This window comes from Mus musculus, chromosome 3 (assembly GCF_000001635.26).
Source record: "Mus musculus strain C57BL/6J chromosome 3, GRCm38.p6 C57BL/6J".
NCBI lineage: Eukaryota > Metazoa > Chordata > Mammalia > Rodentia > Muridae > Mus > Mus musculus.
The window spans coordinates 24,198,874-24,222,347 of record NC_000069.6 but is presented as its reverse complement, the minus strand read 5'-3'; the positions used below and the strand labels follow the sequence as shown (position 1 = coordinate 24,222,347).

The 23,474-nt window shown below is 36.4% G+C and overlaps 1 protein-coding gene across 3 annotated transcripts in view; it reads left to right on the top strand.

Moving 5' to 3' along the window:
* The window catches only part of Naaladl2 (N-acetylated alpha-linked acidic dipeptidase-like 2), a 1,346,047-nt gene that overhangs the window by 921,802 nt on the left and 400,771 nt on the right, over nucleotides 1-23,474 (top strand). For all 3 annotated transcript variants that reach the window (XM_017319681.2, NM_001326288.1, XM_017319682.1), the window contains one exon: nucleotides 13,891-14,034. In XM_017319681.2, the coding sequence (XP_017175170.1) occupies nucleotides 13,891-14,034 (144 nt within the window). The remainder of the gene's footprint in view (nucleotides 1-13,890; nucleotides 14,035-23,474) is intronic.

Here is a 23,474-nt window from a genome sequence, read left to right as displayed (position 1 = left end):
TGTGTTCTCATTACATTTTATTAATCCCTTTGTCCTATTAAATTTGAGTCTCATTAAATTACAGATACTTATGTAAGAAGATTGTCATATTTATGTATTGAGAAGAATAATTAGTAATAGAATATGACACTTACAGGTGCTTCTAAATGGTCAGTCTACTGTTTGTAAGAAATGATTTATTTCCTTGGAGTTTACAAATATGATTTTTCCTCAGCATGTGTCTTATCTCAATATAAACATGACTATAGGACATTAGGCATTATTCTATGTGTTTTTAATCATGGAACACATTTTAGTTATATTATTATATGAAGAAAAATTGGGAGACAAATCTGATTTTTTTCATATACTTATTCTAAGCATGAAACATACATCAATAAGCAAGTAGATGAGACAATCTCCTTTAATGACAAAGCAGGAAGTATCTCTGTTAAGTTTAAATCAGTTATGAGTTTGAGACCCAGAAATAACCACAAAACTTTCCCTAGAATCATGTATGGATAAATATGAGATGATTCACCACCTACTGGAATTGTGTTTATGTTAATATTACTATGTCAAGAGTAGAAAAGCTTAAAGAGGCCATGATCATCTAAGAAATACTTTACATCCAGTAGTTCATTATTCTAATACTATCTTTATCAGGGAATTAAAGAGTAGTTACTGTATACATATATTATTAAGAAACCTTTAGATATATATTTATAACCACAAATAATATAAAATATTTTGGCATAACTGTAACAAAAAAGTGAAAGATCTATATGACAAGAGCTTCAAGCTGCTGAAGAAAGAAATCCTCAGAAGATGGAATGATCTCCATTTCTCATTTATCCACTGGATTAATATGGCAATAATGGTCATCTTACCAAAAGTAATCTACAGATTCAATGCAATTTCCATCAAATTCCAACACAATTTTTCACAGACATGGAAAGAACAATTCTCAACTTCATATGGAAAAAACACAAAGCCCAGGATAGCTAAAATAATTCTGTACAATTAAACAACTTCTGGGAGAATCATCATCCCTAATCTTATGCTGAACTACAGAACAATAGTCAGAAAAATCACATTGTATTAGTACAGGGACAAATAAGTTGATGAAAGGAATAGAATTGAAGAACCAGAAGTAAACTTGTACAATGAGAGACATATTATCTTTAATAAAGAAGCCAAAATCATACAGTGGGAAAAAGAAAACATCTTCAACAAATGCTGCTGGTCTAAGTAGAAATCAGCATGTAGAAGAATACAAATTGCACAATATTTATCACCTTGCACAAAGCTCAAGTCCAAGGGGATCAAGGACCTCAACATAGAACTAGATACACATAATCTAATAGAAGAGAAAGTAGAAAAGAGCCTTGAATTCATTGGCAAGGTGGAAAATTTCCTGAATACCTATGGCTCAGGCTCTAAGATCAATAATTGATAAATGGGATCTTTTGGAACTGAAAAGCTTCTGTAAATAAATGGATACTGATAATAGGACAAAATAGCAATCTACAGATTAGGAAATTTTCTTCCCTAATCCTACATCCAGTATAAGGTTAATCAATATCCAAAATGTATAAAGAACACAAGAAGTTAGACTCTGAAATACTAAATAACCCAATTTAAAAAATGGGATACAGAGAAAAACAGAAAAATCTCAACAGAGGAATCTTGAATGTCCAAGAAGCTCTTAAAGACATGTTTAATTTACTTAGACATCAGGAAAATACAAATCACAACCACACTGAGATTTCAGCTTACATCCAGCAGAATGACTACAATCATAAACTTAAGTGGCTGTACACACTGGTGAGGATGTAGAGAAAAAGAAACACTCCTCCATAGCTGGTGCCATTGCAAACTTGTATAACCACTGTGGAAATCATGCTGGTGGTTCCTCAGAAAATTAGAAATAGTTTTACCTGAAGACCCAGCTATACGGCTCTTGGGTATATACCCAAAAGATACTCCACAATATTACAAAATCCTGTCCTCCACTATGTTCATAGCAGCCTTTTTTTTTTTTTTAAAGCCAGAAACTGGAGGCAACCCAAATGTCCTTCCACCGAAAAACTGATACAGAAAATGTGGTTAATTCACACAATGGAATATTAATTATTCAGCTATTAAAAGCAAGGATAGCATAAATTTTACAGGCAAGTGAATGGAACTAGAAAATATCCTGTGTGAGGTAACTCAGACCCAAAAATCCATGTATGGTATGTACTCACTGATAAGAGGATATTAGCCAAAAAGTACTAAATACCCAATATACACTCCATAGACTCAAATAAGTTAAACAAGAAGAAAGGGCCAAATGAGAGCTTGCTTCAATCTTTCTTAGAATGGAAAACAAAATAATTATGGGAGGCAGAGAGAAGGAGGGACCTGAGTGGGATGGCGGGGTGGGGGGAGAAAAGGGGTACATGATCAGTTGTGTGGGTGAGACAGGAGAGAAAGCAGAGAGCCAGAGAATAAATGGATATGTGCAGCTGCTAGGGGGAGGGGTTGGTGGAAACTCAGAAAGTCCCAGAGACCTGACTTGTGGGAGGCCTCCAGGAGTCAGTGTGTGTAACCTTAGCCGAAATACCCAACTGTGGGGACACAGAATCTGAAGAGACCACCTCTAGTAGACAGAGACCCCGGTTGAGGGATGGGGAGGTCATCCCACCTTCAAATTTTTCAACACAAAATTGTTCCTGTCTAAAAGAAATACAGGGACATTAAAAAAAAAAAAAAAAAAAAAAAGAGCAGAGACTGTAGGAATGGACAACCAGTGACAGGCCCAATGTGGGTAGGCATCATCTCAAACCCTGACACTATTATTGATGCTATGTTGTGCTTGCAGACAGAAGCCTAGCATAACTGTCCTCTGAGAGGTTCTCCCAGCACTCAACTGAGACAAATGCAGATACTCATAGCCAAGCATTGTACCAAGGTTAGGAACCCCTCTAGAAGACTTAGGGGAAGGATTCAAGTAACTGACTGAGAAGGCAACCCCATAGGAAGACCAACAATGTCAATTAATATGGACCTCTGGGGGCTTCCGGAGACTAGAGATACACAGGCTAGTTTGAGGACCCTACACTAATGTACCATATGACTGCTTTGTCTGGCCTCAGTGGGAGAGGATGGGCCTAATCCTGTAGAAACTTGATGTCCCAGGGAGTATGGAGTCCAGATGGGGTACCTTCTCAGAGGCAAAAGGGAAGGAAGATGAGGGGGAAGAACTCTGTGAGGGCCTGCTGGGACTGGGAAAACATTTGGGATATAGATAAATAAAATAATTAATAATAACAAAAGAAAAACTGTTGAAAAGAGAAAGAAACCTTTTCAATATGTAAATGTCAAATTATGACTTTTCTGCCCACTCTTATATTCAGGCTCACAAAGTAATATATTCTCATTACAATCTGGTGTGAAACTTTTTATTGCAAATTAATGGCTTCAAACTTCCACTACTATAACAAATTAAGCAAGCAAAGTATATTTTATTTGCTATCATTTTAAAAAATGTGAAGTACACTTTTTCTAAAAGTTGAAAATTTGCGAATCATCCCAGTGATTATCCCCTTCACATCTGAGATGAGTGGCTTCTCTGGGGAAAGCATCTATAGAGGACTGCTTTACTTTGGGTACATATAATGTACAGATGGTCAATTATTCCAGTTATGAATCAAGAGTTACTCCCTTTCAAGTAGAGCACAAACTTGGTAGTTTATCTACATGTTTTCATGGTTGTTTCCAAATGCTAATGTTTTGGGAATGCTTTAGGGAATGAAATAGTCTTAGAATAAACAGATGATGAATACAGATATTTTGTATTGTATAAAGCAGAAAATAGCTCTCATGTAGCCTGTTATTCCTCTGAAAAAGAAATTAGAAAACATCTGTCCTTATCACAATAGCGTCACTGTTATTACACAACCTAAATTTCACATAAAGTGACAAATATATAATTTATTCAGTGAGATTTCATTTCTGTAACAAACAGAAGTGTTTCTTCAGGAGAAAGAATCTGATTTCTCGATATTCCTTAAAGGAGACATTGTTAATGAAAATACAAGACTTGGCTTTGTCTTGAAGTGATTATATTAATGTGTTTCAACAATTTAGATATCTGTTAAAATATGCATGGGAATATAATCTGCTAATTCTGTAAATAATATTCAAGTTGTAGGAGAAACTACATGTCAAATGACATACAGTTAAAGATATCTTCTATCTCATATAATACATAAACTCTAGCTTCCTTTATACCTTGTTTTACAGGACGTTTGTCAAACTTCTTACTCTCTCAATAAATCCATGAACATTCTTGTTTTTCTAAGTAACTGTTTTGCACCTATGTAGGCCCATTTTTTTTGACTATACAGAGTAGTGATGATTTATATATTATCTTACTTGGACCAGAAAGAATTTTACTTTACCAACATAAACCTTAAATTTGCATGTCTAAACATAAAAGACAAACATATTTAATCATCATATGAATATATTGTTTTTTGTAATTCTATTTTATATATATCCCAAACCCTTGTAAATGAGCTAAACGGAAGATACTCAATAATTTAAATTTATTATTTTTAATATTTTATGTGTGTTATTCCTTTGCCTGCATGTATATCTGTGCACAATGTGCATGAAAATGCCTGTGGAGGCCAGGAGAGGGCATCAGATGCTGTGGAATTGGATGGTTCTGAGGTGCTTATTGGTGCTGGGAAATCAAACCCTAGTTCTCTGGAATGGCATCTTGTGCTGTTACCACTGAGTCATCTCTCCAACTTCTTCAATCTGTGTTATATGATTTTTCTTATATACAGCCCCTCTTAAGTTCAACATCAACATTAGACATTGTCTCTGCTATTTTCATCTTTTTGTACCGTTGATTTTTTTATTTCCTTTTTGAAATAATTTTTGAGAACTTCATACATGAGTAATCTCTGTCATGCCCTCTGCCGTCTTACTCTTCTATACTCATTTCCAATCCAAAATTTCTTCTTTATTATTGTAACTGCTGTGTGTGTGTGTGTGTATGCATGTGTGTGTGTCTTCATATATAGAGATAGATACATATAGAGATAGATAGAGATAGAGATAGAGATAGAGATAGAGATAGAGATAGAGATAGAGATAGAGATAGAGAACCTAATTAGTCAATCCACTATTACGTGAAAGTACATGTGTCCTAAGGATTCCATAACCTATACAAGACAGCATTCCTGGAGTCAACAAATCCTCCCTCTCTCAGGAGTCATTGACCATATCTATAGCTCTTCATCTATAGTAGAACATATAGAATCTCCTGTAAACACATCTGAATGTCAAAGTGTGGTGGTGTTATACTCATCTTGTACAGTCCATCACAGTATTGAGATGTGATGGGTGCCCTAGCTCACTAATGACTAGGGATTATCTAGCAGTAGGTGTCCTGATCCAATGGTTTTTATGGGCATTTCAGCCCCTTTCCACTGATTGTCCCTAAGCCTTAATTGCAGGAGGTGCATCAAATAGAGTTGGGTATTCCAAGTAACTTACCCTTTCATTTTAACTAGATGTAGATTTCAGTAGTAGTCTCCATGTGTTGCACAAATATTTGATGAGTAAGTGCTGAATGCATCTGTGTATTTAAGAACAAATATTTAGATTGCATTTAGAAATTATATTCATTATTAAAATGGAAGTTTAGAATCTACTCAAGGACCTGCTAGCTTTCCAGCCACTGCTACCAAGTTTAATATCACAATAATTGATTAAGTATTGGTTAACAAATGAGTATGTTACTTTCTAATCCCACTGGTTTTGACTGATTTTTCCAAGTCTTGATTAAGGTGGCACGCTTCAAAAGAAAGTATATAAGATATTCTGGGACAGCAACTGTATGGCTTGGTTACTTGAGTATTTTTCATTAGAGTAAAGAGAGTAATTATGTAATATTCATCTTCATAGTCCCCTTTTTTATATTTTTGTTGATGTTAACATTATCTTGCGTTGTTGAAAATACAAGCTACACATCCCCTTAAGGCAGTTCCTCTGTGATATGCCGCGTGTCACATGCATGATTTTGTCAGCTAATGGATTTTGGATGGTAGGATTTCTCCATTGGTGCCTGGGTCATGTGGTGGTTGCTTTTCCCATGGCTGTGAAGCAAAATAAAGGGACGCGTGCTTAGATTAAATAGTAAAGAAAGAGTATGGATAAGAGGAATGGAGAGTGATGGGGAGACAGAGATACTAAGGGAGAGTTAGTGGAGCTTGACACAGATATCACCTAGTCCTCTCCACTGAAATGCCCTAGCTATTAACACAAATAGACCATATCTTTGGCTTAACCAGCACATTTGATTCCACAGACTCTCACAGTACCTCAATGTTGAGACTCCCAGAGTCTAATATTTTTATTCTGATAATTAACTTTTGTTGTATACACTAATATCTAAGCCAGATTTAATTGTCCTAAACAGACACACACACACACACACACACACACACACACACACACAGAGAGAGAGAGAGAGAGAGAGAGAGAGAGAGAGAGAGAGAGAGAGAGAACATGCATTGATAGTTGTTCTCTTTATACCTATAACCAAATGTAGTTAGAGGACATTAAGAGTTTGAAAAGGCACAATACACTACTGTACTAAATATATACATATACACAGTTAACTTCATTTTCCCCTGTCTTGTCTTGCAGTCCTCAGACTAGACTTTCTGAAGTAATGGACCTTTTATTCAGTAAGCCTGCAAACCAAAGACACTGGGTTTTTAGGAAAAGCAGTTTGTATAGGTTGATCACTTTTAAAAATATTTATTTTTGTTACCAATTTCAGATTGTGTGTATATGTATAGCTATGTCTGAATATGTACACATATGGCAAGTGCTCACAAAGCCCAAAAAGAAGTGTTAGATTTCCCAAGAGTTTGTGGCTGGTGTTTATGAACTCTCCTATGCTAGTGCAGGGAACAGAAGCCAGGTCCTCTGAAAGAGCAGGATGCGCTCTTAACAACTGCATCATCCTGCAATTCCCAGAATGAGGGAGGATAGCATCATAGTTAAATTGTTTACTTGCTACATTCCAACTAGTGAGTCAAGACAGAGCGAAACAGGATCTTGTCCTAAGTGTGAGGGTCACATCCTTATTTCACATGCATGTGACATATGTCCCAAGTAGAATTACTAATAGAGGGAATCCGTTTTCCTCTTTAGGTTACAGCATGTACAGAAAGTAAAGGCAGAGTTAGCCATGAGCTTAAATAAGTCTGATGCCATGGAGTATTGAGGCTAGACAGTAAACTGGAGAGGACACAGAGGCTTATCCCACAAAAAAAGCACCCAGTATTTCATACATATTTTCTTACCTGATACCCTTTATATAGTTGCATATAACCCACCTACTTTTATAACATTTCGAAAGGATTTTTATAGTTCATAATTGTGCTTTAAAATATAATAGAATAAAATAATAGTTGTGTTTATATATTAGAAGAATATTATTTATATTTTTATATATAAGAAAATGAAACTGTTAGTTCTTCTATAAGCTAGGTTTTTAAAACATGATTTGTGAGTATAACTGAATCTTAATGTCCTACAAGTCCTGCTTTTACTATCTGTTCTCAGAAGTGAACTGTTTTTCAGATCTCCAGTAATGTGAAAGTGAAAAAATTAATGAACATATTACTTAGGATATTGCAAAACTAATGTAAGTCAAAAACTACCAAAGATTTAGGAATGTTCAGTTTGGAATTACGGATTGCTTTTATTTAACTTTTAAGATCCGTTGTTTCATATGCTTAATAGAGCGTCTCAGAATAAAATTGAAAGGTGAGTATTGATTTTTTATTAGGTGATAGATATATTTAAATATGATTTATTTAGTGAAATTATTTCATCTACAAATGATATTTTAAAACAGGATTAATCAGGAATTAATGGGTTTTTGCAGTAGCTTTATTGTGTCTGCTGAGGAGGTAATGCCCGGCTGTGTATAAAGCTTAATCGATGTGCGAGCTTAGACATAAAATCATTTCTTTCTTTGTGTACCTGCTTTATTTGTGGGCATTCAGAAACCCCAAAAGAGTATTTTTCAAACAGTTGTTGACTTTATTGTCATTCTCCAAGTCTTGATCCCCTGACAATGTATGAGGTAACATGTGTCATGTTTTTTTTTTTTTCTTTTCAGTTTATCTCCTGATCTTTCCTCCTAGACCCCTCCCCTTTACAAAGCCCCTACTTCTATCTCCCCTCCCTTTCACCTCTGAGAAGGGAAAAGGTCCCCCTGGACACCAACCCACTTAGGTATCTCAAGTCACTGCGGGTCTAGGTGCATCCTATCCCACTGAGGCTAGACAAGACAACCCAGTCAAGGGATCAGTATCCACAGATAGGCAAAAGAGTCTTTGGGTAAGCACCTGTGCCAGTTGTTGTTGGACAGACATGAAGACCAAGCTGCCTGTTTCCTACATGTGTTCAAGGGGGCTAGGGCCAACCCTGGGATGCTACTTGGTTTGTAGTTCAATCCCAGGGAGTACCCAAGGGTTTAGGTTAATTGACTCTGTTGGTCTTCCTGTGGAGTCTCTATTCTCTCTGGGTTCCAAGTCCTTCCCCCCAACTCTTCCACAGAACTTCCGAAGCGCTATCTAGTGTTTAGCTATGAGTCTCAGCTTCTGTTTCTATCAGCTGTTGGGTTGAGCCTCTCAAGGTACAGTTATACTAGCCTCCTGTCTGCAAGCATTACAAAGCATCATTAGTAGAGTCAGGGATTAACATTGCGATAGATCTCAAGTTTGTTTAGACCTTGGTTGGATATTCCCTCAGTCTCTGAGGCATCTTTATTCCTGCACTTCTTGTAGTGAAGGCGAGTTTTCAATTGAAAGTGTTCTGGGTGGGTTGGTGTCCTTATCCCTTCACTATGAGTGCTGCCTTGGTACAAGGCTCCATCTTACCCACTGATTATCAGCTAGTGTCACCCTCATAAACTCCTTGGAGCCTCCTCCCATCCCAGGACTTTGGTACATCCTAAAGATGCCATCTTCTGCCAATTTCTGTTCACTCTCCTAGCCTTCTCTATATATACCTGATCCTTACCTGTCTCCCCCTCCCCATTACCATTCTTACCCAGTTCCCTCCCTCCATCCACATCCAATGTCTATTTTGGTATTTCACCTTTTGAGTGAGATTCAAGCATCCTTGTTTACATCCTCCTTGTTACTTGGCCTCCTTTTTCTGTGATTTGTAACCCGATTACCCTGTACTTTATGGCTAGTATCCTTATAAATGAGTACATATAATACATGTCTTTATGGGTCTGGGTTACCTCACTTAGGGTGATATTTTTTCTAATGCCATCCCTTTGCCTGCAAATTTCCTGATGTCCCTGTTTTTAGTAGCTGAGTAGTATTCCATTGTGAAAATGAACTACATTTTCTTTATCTATTCTTTGGTTGAGGAGCATCTGGATTGTTTCTAGTTTCTTATTATAAATAAGGCTGCTGTAAACATAGTGGAGAGCAACTTCAATAAATGGTGCTTAACTAACTGCATGTCTGCATGTAAATAAATGCAAATAGATTCATATCAATCACCCTATATAAAACTCAAGTGCAAGGGGATCAAGACCTAAACATGAAGCCAGATAAACTACATTTGATAGAATAGAAAGATGAGGGTAGTCTTAAATGCATTGGCACAGGAGACAACTTTCTGAATTGAACACCAATAACTCAGTCCTGAAGATATATACTTAATAAATGAAGGGATGTCGTGAAAAGATTCTGTAAAGCAAAGGACACAGTCAATCGGAAAAAGGGGTAGTAGGCACATTGGGAAAGGATCTTCACTAAACCTACATCTGACAGAGGGCTAATATTCAAAATATATAAAGAACTCAGGAAGTTAGATGACAACAACCCAATTAAAAATGGGGGTACAGAGCAAATCAGAGAATTTTGAACAGAGGGATATCTAATGGCAAGGAAGCACTTCATGAAATGTTTAACATCCTTAGTTATTAGGGAAATGCAGACCGAAACAACTCTGATATGCTTTCTTATACCCATTAGATTGGCTAAGATCAAAAACTCAAATGACAGCACATGCTGGCAATGATGTGGAGTAAACAGACACTTTTCCATTGCTGGTAGGAGTGCCAGCTTATATGACCACTCTGGAAATCAATTTGACTGTTTCTTAAAAAATTGGAAATAGTTCTACATCATGACACAGCTATATCATTACTTGGCATATACCCAAAAGATACTAAACCATACCACAAGGACACTTGCTCCACTATATTCATGTGTCATATTTTAACAGGAAAAGGGAAGTGATTTTACTAAGTGATTATATTAACTCAAAATGAAAACAGGCCATTATAGAGAATGGAAAATCTACAGTGGAAACTTACTGTAAGACGTGTGTTGGACATTATTTTTAAGGCACTCTAAGTGAGTACCTTAGACATGTGTGATAATCTTATGTGTGTAATCATTGGCTTAAGTCACTTCACAGGAAATCTAGGTTACAGAGTACACAGAAAGATGGCTAGGTATTAGTAGAAGATGTGTGAATATTGGCAACCCAAAGTTTATTAAGATTGTTTTGCATTTGGTAGTCAAGATATCACACATGTTCATGAGAAGTTTTATGGCTATTGGAAATATAGAAATTCCAGACATCCATGACAACTTGGAAATCACAGATTTCACATGAATATGTTGTCAGGGGCTGTAAGACAACATGTGTCTTGTAAGTATAAAGGAGTGACTTAGAATCTCAGAATAAATGATGAAGTGGTAGATGATTGTGATCTGGGGTTTTGGACCCTGGGGCTTTCTGGATGCCATTCTTCCCAGACTTCCAGACTTTCAGAGTCCCAGGCCAATAAAAAGACATTGTCTCAAAAAAAAAGCAATATGCAGAATGTGTTATGTACATATATGAAGTCCTCAGACAACAAATTTGTAAAAGCACAAAAAAAAACTTCACTAGGTAAATTAAAATAATCCAAAATCAGCATGGAAAAGAATGTCAACATACTGTTTTTAAAATGAAAGTAAAAATTAAATGGAGAATTAGAAACTAGAAGGTTAGGGGTTACTAGAGAATTTCAATCGAGGTAGTAGTGGATGTTTTCAATAACTTTAAAAAAATAAATTATCACTATATTAAAGACACTGTCCCATGTGTAATGAAAGCACCTTAGATCACAAATGAATGGGTAATGCACACTTGATGAGCCACAGAAAACTGGCTGTTTCAAAACTTCCCACTTAGCCACACAAGTATGATCTTTGTTTGGAAACAAGAACTGTGTTAGCCCAAGGCACAGGCTGGAGCAGAAGAGGAACCAGGGCTAGTCATGAGTAGCTGAATGCAATCTTCTGAAGCTGGCAGATCAGCAACATTTTGACTCAACAGGCATCATGCCTGTTAGCCCTGCATGTGCTGGCTAATGAGCATAAGACCTATGCAGTCTTAGAATGTCCTTTCTGAGAGGCTCCATACTTGATTTATATTTTGCTGTGGTCATATCAAAATCCTTCCTGCTTTTCTGCCTAGCAACCATTCACTGTCAATTTGCTCTGGGCTTTACAAATTTTACAGCTTGTTATGGTCTTTGCCACGAGATGGTAGGGAGCAGTGAACTACACTGTGGTCAATATTCATTCACACATGAACATAAAGGAGTTCCTGAGACCCAAGACTGACCCTGCACTTCTCCAACAAAAGTGATTCTTACCTTAAATCTTTATTTTTATTTTCTCAAAGCTATGACTTCCAGGACAGCCGTAGTCCTAATCTAAACATCAGGGTTGGGGGGGGTTGTTTGTTTGTTTGTTTGTTTGATCGTTTGATCGGGTGGTTTTCTAGAGGATAAATAAAGAAGCTGTTCACAAACATAACTTTTTTCCATGTACATTATGCCTCATGGAACCTGATTACCAGCATCATGGAAGCTGTCACCCCCCACAGACAAATTAAATTAAATTCCAAATCAATCTCCAGGACCATTTCCTTAATAAAATTTCTGAAAATGATCGTACTGCATTCTAAAATGTAACTGTTGGCATTCAACTGTGAATGTCCTTTTCTGAGTCAATAAAATAGTTTTACCAAGAATTTGTTGTTTACTTGAACACATTTGGTGTATTGTCCCCCCCACTTTTCTCCAGGTTTAATGTGCACTGATATAATTATTTTGCCTTACCAGTATTTTGCTTTGCATTTTATTAACATTATAGATAAATTTAGTTCATTACTTATTCAAAGTTTCAAAGTGCATTTATATCCTACAGCCATCTTCATCTACCATCTTCTGTGTCTCCATCCCCTCTTGATTTCTCCCAAGTTCACAGTTAAAGGGTTCACCATCGTTCAGTATCACCTGGGTTTCGGAGTTCCCTTCTTACTCCTGTATATGTGTGTGGGATACCTCACTTTCATTATTCAATGTGTGTGTGCGTGGGAAGGCACATTCCTTTGGAAGGTGATCTTGTACAGTGTATGTGTCTGTGGAAGCCAGGTGATAGTCTTAAATGTTTTTAAATGTTGCTTCTTAGGCACTTGTTCTCCCCCATCCCCCCCCCCTTATTTTTTTACTAGTTTCTCATTGGTGCACCAGACCAGGCTGCACAGCCAGTGAACCCCAGGAATTCTCCTGTGTTTGCTGTGATTGCAAATGTCTGCCACAACTTCAGGCTCCTGCCTGCCTCATCCACAGCAACTGGAGTATTCTGGGGAACAAACTCAGATTCTTGCTTTTGCCAGGCTAGTATTTTCTGTCATGAGCCGTCTTCCCAGCACTGTGTTTCAACTTTGCTCATTATACTGACTATTCACCCCTTGTCACCAGTATTTACTTTCATGTCTCATGCATATCATTCCAAGTTTTTGTCCTTTTCTCCTTTCCCCACAAAAACAATTTTCCTGATTATACTGATTATGATTACACCACGTCTACTCATACTGCACTATTGCTTTTTCTCCTCACAACTTTGGTCCTGTTAAAGCTAATCTCTGTCTTACCTCAGAGAATACTTACTTTCCTGTATGTCTGGGAAAGTTTTAAACACTAACTCTAGTCATACTCTAAATTTCCCCTGGAGTCCTTAGCTCACATCTGGCGTGTCTCCCCACTCATTCTGTCTTCCAGGAGCCTCTCCTCAGCCTCTTGAACTCTTCTCACAGATTCACTCCTCCGTACAGATGCCTTTGGCTGAGAGAGAGCTCATTGTCGAGAATGGCAAAATTAAGTTGATTTGAGTTTTAGATGTGGGTAAGTCTCATCCAATATGGGCTGAAGTGGAGGAGTTCTTAGGCAAGTTGTTTTTACCATTGGCCACCTGATTATCATTAACTGTAAAAGATATTTCCGACTGGTTTCTTTATATCTGCTTTTAACAACATTCTGTTGTCTGATGGCACTGGGCACAGAATTATTAGCATGATTCGCGGCGTTCTTCTATCATTATCTCTTCTGTGTCTCATCACTTCCCGCTGGCAGGAGGGAAATCCAGGCATCTACACTGTGTGTGCAAAGGACAGAGACCTTCGATTTACCACACTTCATGGGTTTCCCTTTCCTCATCCTGTGGAAGGTAGAAGGAGCTGCCAGTTCATGGCCTTCTGAATTCTGTGGTTCAAGCCACATTGATTTTCACTGCCAGTCTTGGGATCTACTATGATAGCTGCTATGTAACTGTGGCAAGTGTATGTACACATTGTTAATGAAGGTACAGAATGTTATCCAGATTAAAGTTTACAGTGGTTTACAGAATACAACTGAGGAGTGAGTGAACATCATCCATGTGATTGGGAAGAACTTGTCTGTGATTCCTTTCTGTTTCTGTTTGCTAATTATTCAGTTCTTTTTTTTTTTTCCTTTGAATACAGATGGAAGCTTTAGAAAAAGCCGAACAAACCTCACCTCCCTGCTAGTGCAGCCTATCTCTCCATCCCTCGTTAAAATGCTCATCTCTTTGCCAAAACTGAAAATGGATAAAGATGCCTGCAGTCCTCTAGAGCTTCCACATAATGGTAAGGCAACTTGTATTTTGACACATCTGCTGATCATGTTCTTTGCTGAATTTGAGCCTGGAAAATCATTCTGGTGACCCTCTAGAACATCCATACAATAATAATACCTACAAATGTATATATTGCTTACATATAATGATGCCTAGAGCTCTCTAGAACTTCCATATAATAATGTTTCCAGACTTCTAGAGCTTACGCATAATGATGCTCACAGCCCTCTAGAACTTACACAAAATGATCCCTACAGATTTCTAGAACTAACACATAATGATGCCTATGGTCCTATAGAATTTACACATAGTGATGCCTACAGCCTTCTAGAATTTACACATAATAGTAAGGTAACTTGTGCCTCAAACATCTGGAGAATACATTAAGAAGATAAGTCATTAAAAAACATCTCTTAAATTGAAAGGTCTAGAACTATTCATTTAATAACTACTGATTTTTGGTGGGAGGGGTATTTGTCTCATTCGGTGGTTCTATAAGGATGATTTTGAAGTATAATTATGATTCGAATCTAAGGGATTGGCCAAGCTGGGATATTTTCTTTCAAGGAGAAAAGGGAGAGTTTGAATTGCTCCAAAGGAAAGGAGCTTCACAAATGAAGCATTTTGTAAATGCTTGGCATGACTTCACAGGTACAGCTCTGGCAGGCTTACTGACTTCCAAGATTCAGTGGATAACAGGAGTTATCTGAGGTATGAAGTCATTTAGTATAAAGCATTAATGTGTAATTCCTGCGATTGACTAAAAGAATCCTTCTGTCTATACGCAACATTGCCCAGGAGATGCTTCTTATTCAGTGATGCTGTTTGTCAGGCCTTCTTGGACTTTTCAGGATAAAACTGGAGCAGCTAAGCTACCTGTGATGGGATGAAAGTCCTGGGCTGCATCATTGTTTTTTTTTTTTTGTTTTTTTGTTTTTTTGTTTTTTTTTTTCCTGCCTGCATTAAAAGCTTTAGCATTAAAGTTCTAAAGAAGAGATTGTCTTTACATATTGTTAAATGTGTTTCTGGCTGCTGTGAACTAACACTTCAGTGCTTTGGGGGTTTTGTGTGTGCCCAGATCTGGGGCTCTACTAGCAGTCATTTCTATCTTCTGTTTTCCTCTTAACTACAAATGTATTAAAATGCTTCGACAAAATATTTTTCCAAGTCAAGATTGCTGGATGCTAGAGACATATATTCAAGATTGCTGGATGTTAGAGACATATATACTCCTCTCTCTCTCTTTCTCTCTCTCTCTCTCTGTATGTGTATTTGTGTGAGTGTGTGTTGTGTCTGCATATGGGTGCATATGTCAGACCGTATGGACACCTTTTAGAAGTCAGTTTACTCCTTCTAGCAAATGAGTCCTAGGATCTAAGTCAGCTCACCGGGTTTGGTATCAGGCTCATTTCACTGGTGAGCCATATCTGCCACCCTGGATTTCATAATTCTAGGAAGAGTGGAGCCCTTTATGCACTTCAGCACCTGTCCAGCTCTTAGGGTCTGAAATTTCCTGGTATGGCATTGTCATTCCTCAGGTCACCTCTACACAAAGTGCCCTATGCTGGTATCTACAGAAACACAAAATCACCACACATTTGTGAGAAACTGAGTTGGATATATGCTCCAGCACTTCTGTATACCAAAAACTGCTGTGTGTATTAGCGAGTCTCTTATCACATAATAGTATCAATTGCTTTCTCTGCCGTCAAATGTCTTCACAATATGAAACAATGTTCTCTAGCTATACCTCAAACATGAAGTTATGTACAACATATATGAAGCCTAGAAGGAAATTTGAGATTGAGAGTTGAAATTTTCCAACTCAATTTTCAAAGAGTGAATAAGAAAGATTTGCTAGTTATGCCATATGAAGTTTATCTTGTATAGATAGTAATTATATTATTGTTATTGTGACTTAGAAAAAGAGCAAATGCACTTAAACTTAGAGAAGAGTTTTGTTTTTGTAAATCTTTCATTTTTCAGAAAACAGATTGTTACATTTATATTTTTCAGATAGTAAATAAACATGTGTGCTTGAAATTAAATTATTCTTAAATAAAGGATCTTACATCAACATTCTGCATAGAAATACTTATGATTTACCCAAGATAATTAACTTTTAAGAGTTTAATACACCCTTAAAATTGCATTAATGGTGATGTATTATAAAGACACAACATAAAATACCAAGAACATTCTTTACTTCGAAAGAGAGCAGCACCTCTAGTTTACAAATTAAAAATAATCTACAGCATATCACAATTTAATTTTGCTCTTTTATTGAGTCTCCCAAGTATACTGTTGAAGGACAGGCGGAAAATCTTAATTAAGATGACAAAATAGGAAACTGTGTGTGCAGTTTTTATTTTAAATTTTCATCTTATTGTGAACAATGATTCACAATTCTCTAAATTATAGACAATGTGGCAGATTTTCTCTATCCTGTGTGCTTTATCAACATCTTTCTCTTTCATGTGTTTTTCCCTTTGCCAAAATTTTAAAATCATGTATGTTAGGTAGGTTTGAGGGTTCTACAAATTTATAAGATGGTTTCTGATTGCCTCTAGCCTATTGGTCCACTTCATCTAACAAAGCCTATCCAAATAAAGTAAAACCAAAATACACTTTCTAAACTTTATTTTAACAATGACACTTTTTAACACTAGTAGAAACTGGAAAAAAAACCAAACCAAACCAAACCAAACCAAACCAAACAAAAACAAACAAAAACAAACAAAAATCAAACAAACAACAGCAACAATAAAAACTCATGTACTCTGGACTCTGCTTCATCACTAGGACCATGAGACTATGTAGCGTTGGCTAATGGAGCCACGGTTAGTAGAGTTATCTCGGTAAGGGAGAAAGATAGAGATGGAGACAGATGGAGGTTAAGGGTAAGAGGCAGAGATAGTTGGAGGGAGTCTTATCCACTAAGCGAAGCAGTTATTTATGAAGCTAAATTCATTGAGGAGGCCATGAAAAAATTTTTATTTGATTTTCAGTTACTTACAACCAAAAGCTAAGTGGTGCAGACGATAGAAGTTCAGTAAAGGAATGGAATTCCAGAACTAATCATACAGTGTCAAGATAGAAACAGAAGAGAGTAGAGCATTCTATGGAGATTCCTTAGAAAGTAAACCAAGAGTCAAAGGAACTGCCTTTGCCTCAATAGAGACAGATTGTTTGTATTGAATAAACCATAGAATACACTTGGATTCTTTTCTTGGTCTCTCTTTGGAGAGCCTATCTACTTATATAGTATGTTCTTAGTCATTTTCCTTGGGGTTCTCCCAGAACATAACTGTATTAGTTTTAAATATTAATTTGAGCTCATGTTTAAGACCTGTGAATACAGTGAAAATATTGAAGTAAAAAAACATAGATTGTTGTAACTAACATGGAAAACATACACACATCATGTATAAAAGAGGAATTTTGGTAAACTAGATCAAATTAATATTTTGAGGGAGAATGTTAAGTTATCAAATTTATGAGTAAAAACAAGTTATGTATAAGTAAACTATGTAAACTACAAACACACCAACTCATATATAGAGAAAAATGATGACATAGCTCTGATTTTCTTACTCATAATTTATCAACTTCTCTGGGGAAAATTAATTTCATTAGAAGAATTTCACAACACTTAACTACTCATATCACTTACATTTTTATAACTTTCAATTGTGTTATAAATAGCTCTTTTTTAGTTTGTTAGTAGCTGCTTGAATAAAACCATTTACATTTCTTTAGCACATAGTTCACTATGTAGTTAACATACTAACCTTACAGATTTTTTGTTATTTTGTTATTTTTTTTATTATACAAAAAGTTGTCAACTAATAGTTCATTTTAACTATTCTACATAGTTCTTAAAAAGAAATGTTTACTCATTTGGATTCATAAACATAATTTTAGCTATATATGATACTAATGGGACTGCCAATAGTATTCACATTGCCTCAAGGTTGCTCCATGAGAGTAAATTCTAGGAGACTATGTATATATCATTAAAACTTGTAGTCTATCACCTATCCATCCTGTGATACAATATATGTTCTTAGACACTGAAGTATTATAGAGCTGATAGACTGTCATGACTCCATATGTTCATAACATATGTTGCTAATCTTTTAAATCATAAATGCTAAAAGAATATCCGTAGACTATTTTTTAACAAGAAATATTACAAATGTATTTTGCAATAGGGTTTTTTTTGTGCTTGTCATTTTCCTAATACTGTAATAGAAATATTTGAAATTAAATAAAATCACTTGATTTTGGCTAACAATGATATGATTTTAGTTTATGGTCAGTTTGCCGTTTTACTTTACATCTCTAAAGAGTAATCAACATTGTAAAAATGGCTATCTTGCCAAAAGCAATCTACAGATTCAATGCAAACCCCATCAAAATTCCAACTCGACTCTTCAACGAATTAGAAAGAGCAATCTGCAAATTCATCTGGAATGACAAAAAAGCTAGGGTAGCAAAAACTCTTCTCAAGAATAAAAGAACCTCTGGTGGAATCACCATGCCTAACCTAAATCTGTACTACAGACCAATTGTGATAAAAACTGCATGGTACTGGTATAGCGACAGACAAGTAGACCAATGGAATAGAATTGAAGACCCAGAAATGAACCCACACACCTATTGTCACTTGATCTTCGACAAGGGAGCTAAAACCACCCAGTGGAAAAAAGACAGCATTTTCAACAAATGGTGCTGGCACAACTGGTGGTTATCAGGTAGAAGAATGCGAATTGATCCATTTCTATCTCCTTGTACTAAGGTCAAATCTAAGTGGATCAAGGAGCTCCACATAAAACCAGAGACACTGAAGCTTATAGAGGAGAAAGTAGAGAAAAGCCTTGAAGATATGGGCACAGGGGAAAAATTCCTGAATAGAACAGCAATGGCTTGTGCTGTAAGATCAAGAATTGACAAATGGGACCTCATGAAACTGCAAGGCTTCTATAAGGCAAAAGACACCGTCAATGAGACAAAAAGGCCACCAACAGATTGGGAAAGGATTTTTACCTATCCTAAATCAGATAGGGGACTAATATCCAATATATATAAAGAACTCAAGAAGGTGGACTCCAGAAAATCAAATAACCCCATTAAAAATGGGGCTCAGAGCTAAACAAAGAATTCTCACCTGAGGAATAATAAATGGCTGAGAAGCACCTGAAAAAATGTTCAGCATCCTTAATCATCAGGGAAATGCAAATCAAAACAACCCTGAGATTCCATCTCACACCAGTCAGAATGTCTAAGATCAAAAATTCAGGTGACAGCAGATGCTGGTGAGGATGTGGAGAAAGAGGAACACTCCTCCATTGTTGGTGGGATTGCAAGCTTGTACAACCACTCTGGAAATCAGTCTGGCGGTTCCTCAGAACTGAAACTGAAGAAGAACAAAGACCAAAGTGTGGACACTTTGCCCCTTCTTAGAATTGGGAACAAAACACCAATGAAGGAGTTACAGAGACAAAGTTTGGAGCTGAGACAAAAGGATGGGCCATCTAGAGCCTGCCATATCCAGGGATCCATCCCATAATCAGCCTCCAAACGCTGACACCATTGCATACACCAGCAAGCGTTTGCTGAAAGGACCCTAATATAGCTGTCTCTTGTGAGACTAGGCCGGGGCCTAGCAAACACAGAAGTGGATGCTCACAGTCAGCTATTGGATGGATCACAGGGCCTCCAATGGAGGAGCTAGAGAAAGTACCCAAGGAGCTAAAGGGATCTGCAACCCTATAGGTGGAACAACATTATGAACTAACCAGTACCCCAGAGCTCTTGACTCTAGTTACATATGTATCAAAAGATGGCCTAGTCGGCCATCACTGGAAAGAGAGGCCCATTGGACATGCAAACTTTATATGACCCAGTACAGGGGAACACCAGGGCCAAAAAGTGGGAGTGGGTGGGTAGGGGAGTGAGGGGAGGGTATGGGTTACTTTTGGGATAGCATTGGAAATGTAAATGTGGAAAATACCTAATATATATATATATATATATATATATATATATATATATATATATATATATATATATAAAGAGTAATCACTGTGGAATTCTTATTTCGAATGAGAGATTATATAGGGGAGGGAGTCCTTTTTTCTTCTCCCAGGATATATCTATAGCAGTCAAGCTTGCTGCCAGGAAGCTCACTTCTTCCTGCAAGTACTATTGTCTTCCAAAGACATCACATTCTAGAGACCAAGCCCTAAATACACAGACCATGGGAAGCTCTTACCCAGACTTTTGGTTTACTATTCTAGTCACCAATATGAAAGAAAATATCCAGGAAAAAATGGATATCCTTTTACCAGTGTATACAATTCTATAGAGCATATATCAGTTAAAATCAATATGCTATATCACATTAGTAGAGACATGTCTGGCTCAAAATGAATGCTACCTATTAGTAATTACTGATACTCCCTAGTAGTGACACATATATACATTTTTTAAATTCTCTACCAACCAACTGCTCAGTGAACCTGGGAGTCTGGGCTGGAAGCTAAGTGTAGCTGCGGAACTAAAGATCAGCATTCATGAGTTGCCAGTCTGAAGTCCTCGATAAAAGGAAAAAGAGCTTCAGAATTGCCTTTGAAGGACTGTTCATGAAGGATCTGAAATAAAGAACACAGGTGTGAGACCTATTGTCCAAAGTCCACAGACAGTAGAGTCAGACCTGTTTCCTGGGGAGTGAAGGTAGGGTTTACCCAGGGTGACAGTACTGTCATTTGCCTTGAACTTCCCAGGTTTCCAGTTTTCTATTTTATCTCTTAGCTATTAGAAAAGATTCAGTATATTTTTTGTTTATTAAACCCTTAAAGACAAGTTAAGATGCACACTTTGAAGCAGAATCATTTCCACCTATACTATCCAGTATTTTAGTGTGATTGTCAGTTTTGTAGTTTTCTTATATTTTATCTTATTGTTTTTAAGGTTTTCTCTGCTCTTGACAAATTACAGAACTTCCAACTAAACTTTGGAGTTTATACATATGATAAAATCTAACACAACATATGCTATCAATTTTGATGACGTTTTCCACAATGGACAGATGTTGTAATTTAGAAAGTTATAGCCTACTGGAAATTCCTTGCTGCCACTGTTTTTATATTCTGCTATACTACAACATTTTTTGGTTATTGTTCTTTTTACAAATTTTCAAATATATCTTGTATGTTGTATGTCTAAGCTGTTAAGGCCCATGGCTTCTTATCCTTAAGTCTCTATGACAACACACACATACTTCCTTGACAAGTGTTTGCGGCTGCTTTCAGATTAAGCCATCTCTCTTCTTCCTTCTATCAGGCTGTACAATGCCCTTGCTATTAGACACTAAAACATGAAATCTCATTGACCAGGATGAATAAATTAAACTTCATTAGAAATCATTGTTTATTCTTTCTTTCTATATTTCAATGCTCTGAGGTTTCTCTTGTAGTCTATTTTCTGATCTGTGTCCTATAGGTATTAGAAAAGTTTGTAGACAATGTAGTTTATAGGTAATATTCTACATATTAAGTTTGGTTTAAATTTATCTTTTGGGTTGTTCAAATAATCTATATCTTGGTAAACTGAAAAATTACTTACAAATTGTAAGGATAATTAGTTTATTACATTGGAGGGTCATTTTTTTTTTACCTTATATGTTTTTAGCTCAGTTCTTAGGTGTTTAAGATCCAAACATTTGTTACAATTTAGCAGATCCATCTCACAGAATAAATTGTTATTCTTTCTGCCTAGCAACACATGCCTTCAATTGTGTTTAACTTGAAAATTGTTTAGCTTACAATTACTTGTTGTTCTGATTATTTTTGGTATTCGGTTAACTTTATGCTATACCAGTTTTTGCTTTTTGCTTTCTGCTTTTAAGTTTTCTAGTTCTTAATGCTTGTTTGAATATGTCTCAACAACCATAATTGTTGTTGAAAATATTTAAACCCAATTGGGAGTTTCTACCCCACCTTTGACCATTTAGTTCCCTGATAAAAACCACACAACCTTTATATATTCATATTATATATTCAATAAGTCTCAATCAGCACTAGAGCTGGGTAGATATCGATCCTCTATATTATTATGTATATTTCCCAACCAACAGTCACATTATATAATTTGCCACATGTCATCTGAGCTGCTCTTAGCTCCAATTAGCCAACCCTCATGGCTATTATTTCAAGATTCTTACCCTATGGCAGCCTCTCTTCTATCCATCTTCTTTTCTCCAACCTTGTAGTTCTCCTCTGAACCCAAGCCCAGGAGTCTTAAACCTCACCTATGTCTACTTTGTCCAGCTATTGGCTGTCAACATCTTTATTCACCAAACAGAGATAACTTAGGGGGCAAAGTTAAATAGCATCATCTGAGTCTGCATGAGGTCTCAGGGAGCAACAGGATTCACCATAGTTAAAGACCAAACTTCAATAAATAATTCATATTTTAAATGCAGTGCTTTGGTTCATTTGTTCTAATACATTTAATATAATTTCTATGTTCTTAGGTTTCTAAAATTAATTTTGCATTTCTATTGAGGATACATATTTTTATTTTCATTTTTATATTTCCTATCATATTTTTCCTTGAGAATATAAGAAGTTGTAAATATTGTGTGTTCCCTTGGGATTGCTGGAATAATTTCTCCCTCGGAATCCTTTTTATCCCTTTATGCTTCATGAAAACTATCTTTTTTTTTTTTTACCCTTATTACAGTTAAGTAAGGCAGCCCATTATATTACCTGATTCATAGAGGGAGAGTCATTGTTTTCTTTCAGTGAATTGAGTCATTTACTGGGGGAAAGTGAGATCTTTCTTTAATTTCAGTAACTGTCCTTCTGTATAACCGACTTGCAGCTTGCCAACAAGAAAAAGTTTCACAATCAGTCGACAAACAGCAAATTCAAGTGAAGAGGAAGCCTCTGGATAACACTGGAACTTCAGTCTTCACTGATAACCTCTATGCAGGACCCATAGCCTCTTACTACCCTTGCACCTCATAGGGCTGTTAGGACAGCATCTCAGATTCATCAATTTCCCTTAGCTTCTAAACAGATCCATTCTAAAATTTATTTGTCTTCACATTCTAACTCAATAATGGGCTTGCTATTTCTCACATTCTCTTATCAAATGTTATTTGACATTGTGAATTATTTTTACTGGGAAATTTAACCCACTATCGCAGGCTACCACATTATTAGTAAAGAAAAGAATTGCCTCTCTGTGTATTAGCAACAAAAATAAATGAGTTGGCATTTATACAAAGATCAATTGACTTACTATATGAGGTGATATTATAAAAGTAAATAATATACTAAAAATGAACGCTACATGGCCATTTAGCCAGTGAGCCATTTACAAGACATAGTACAAAGCCAAACAGAAAAGTTATATCATTGCTGCTACCATTTACCTGGC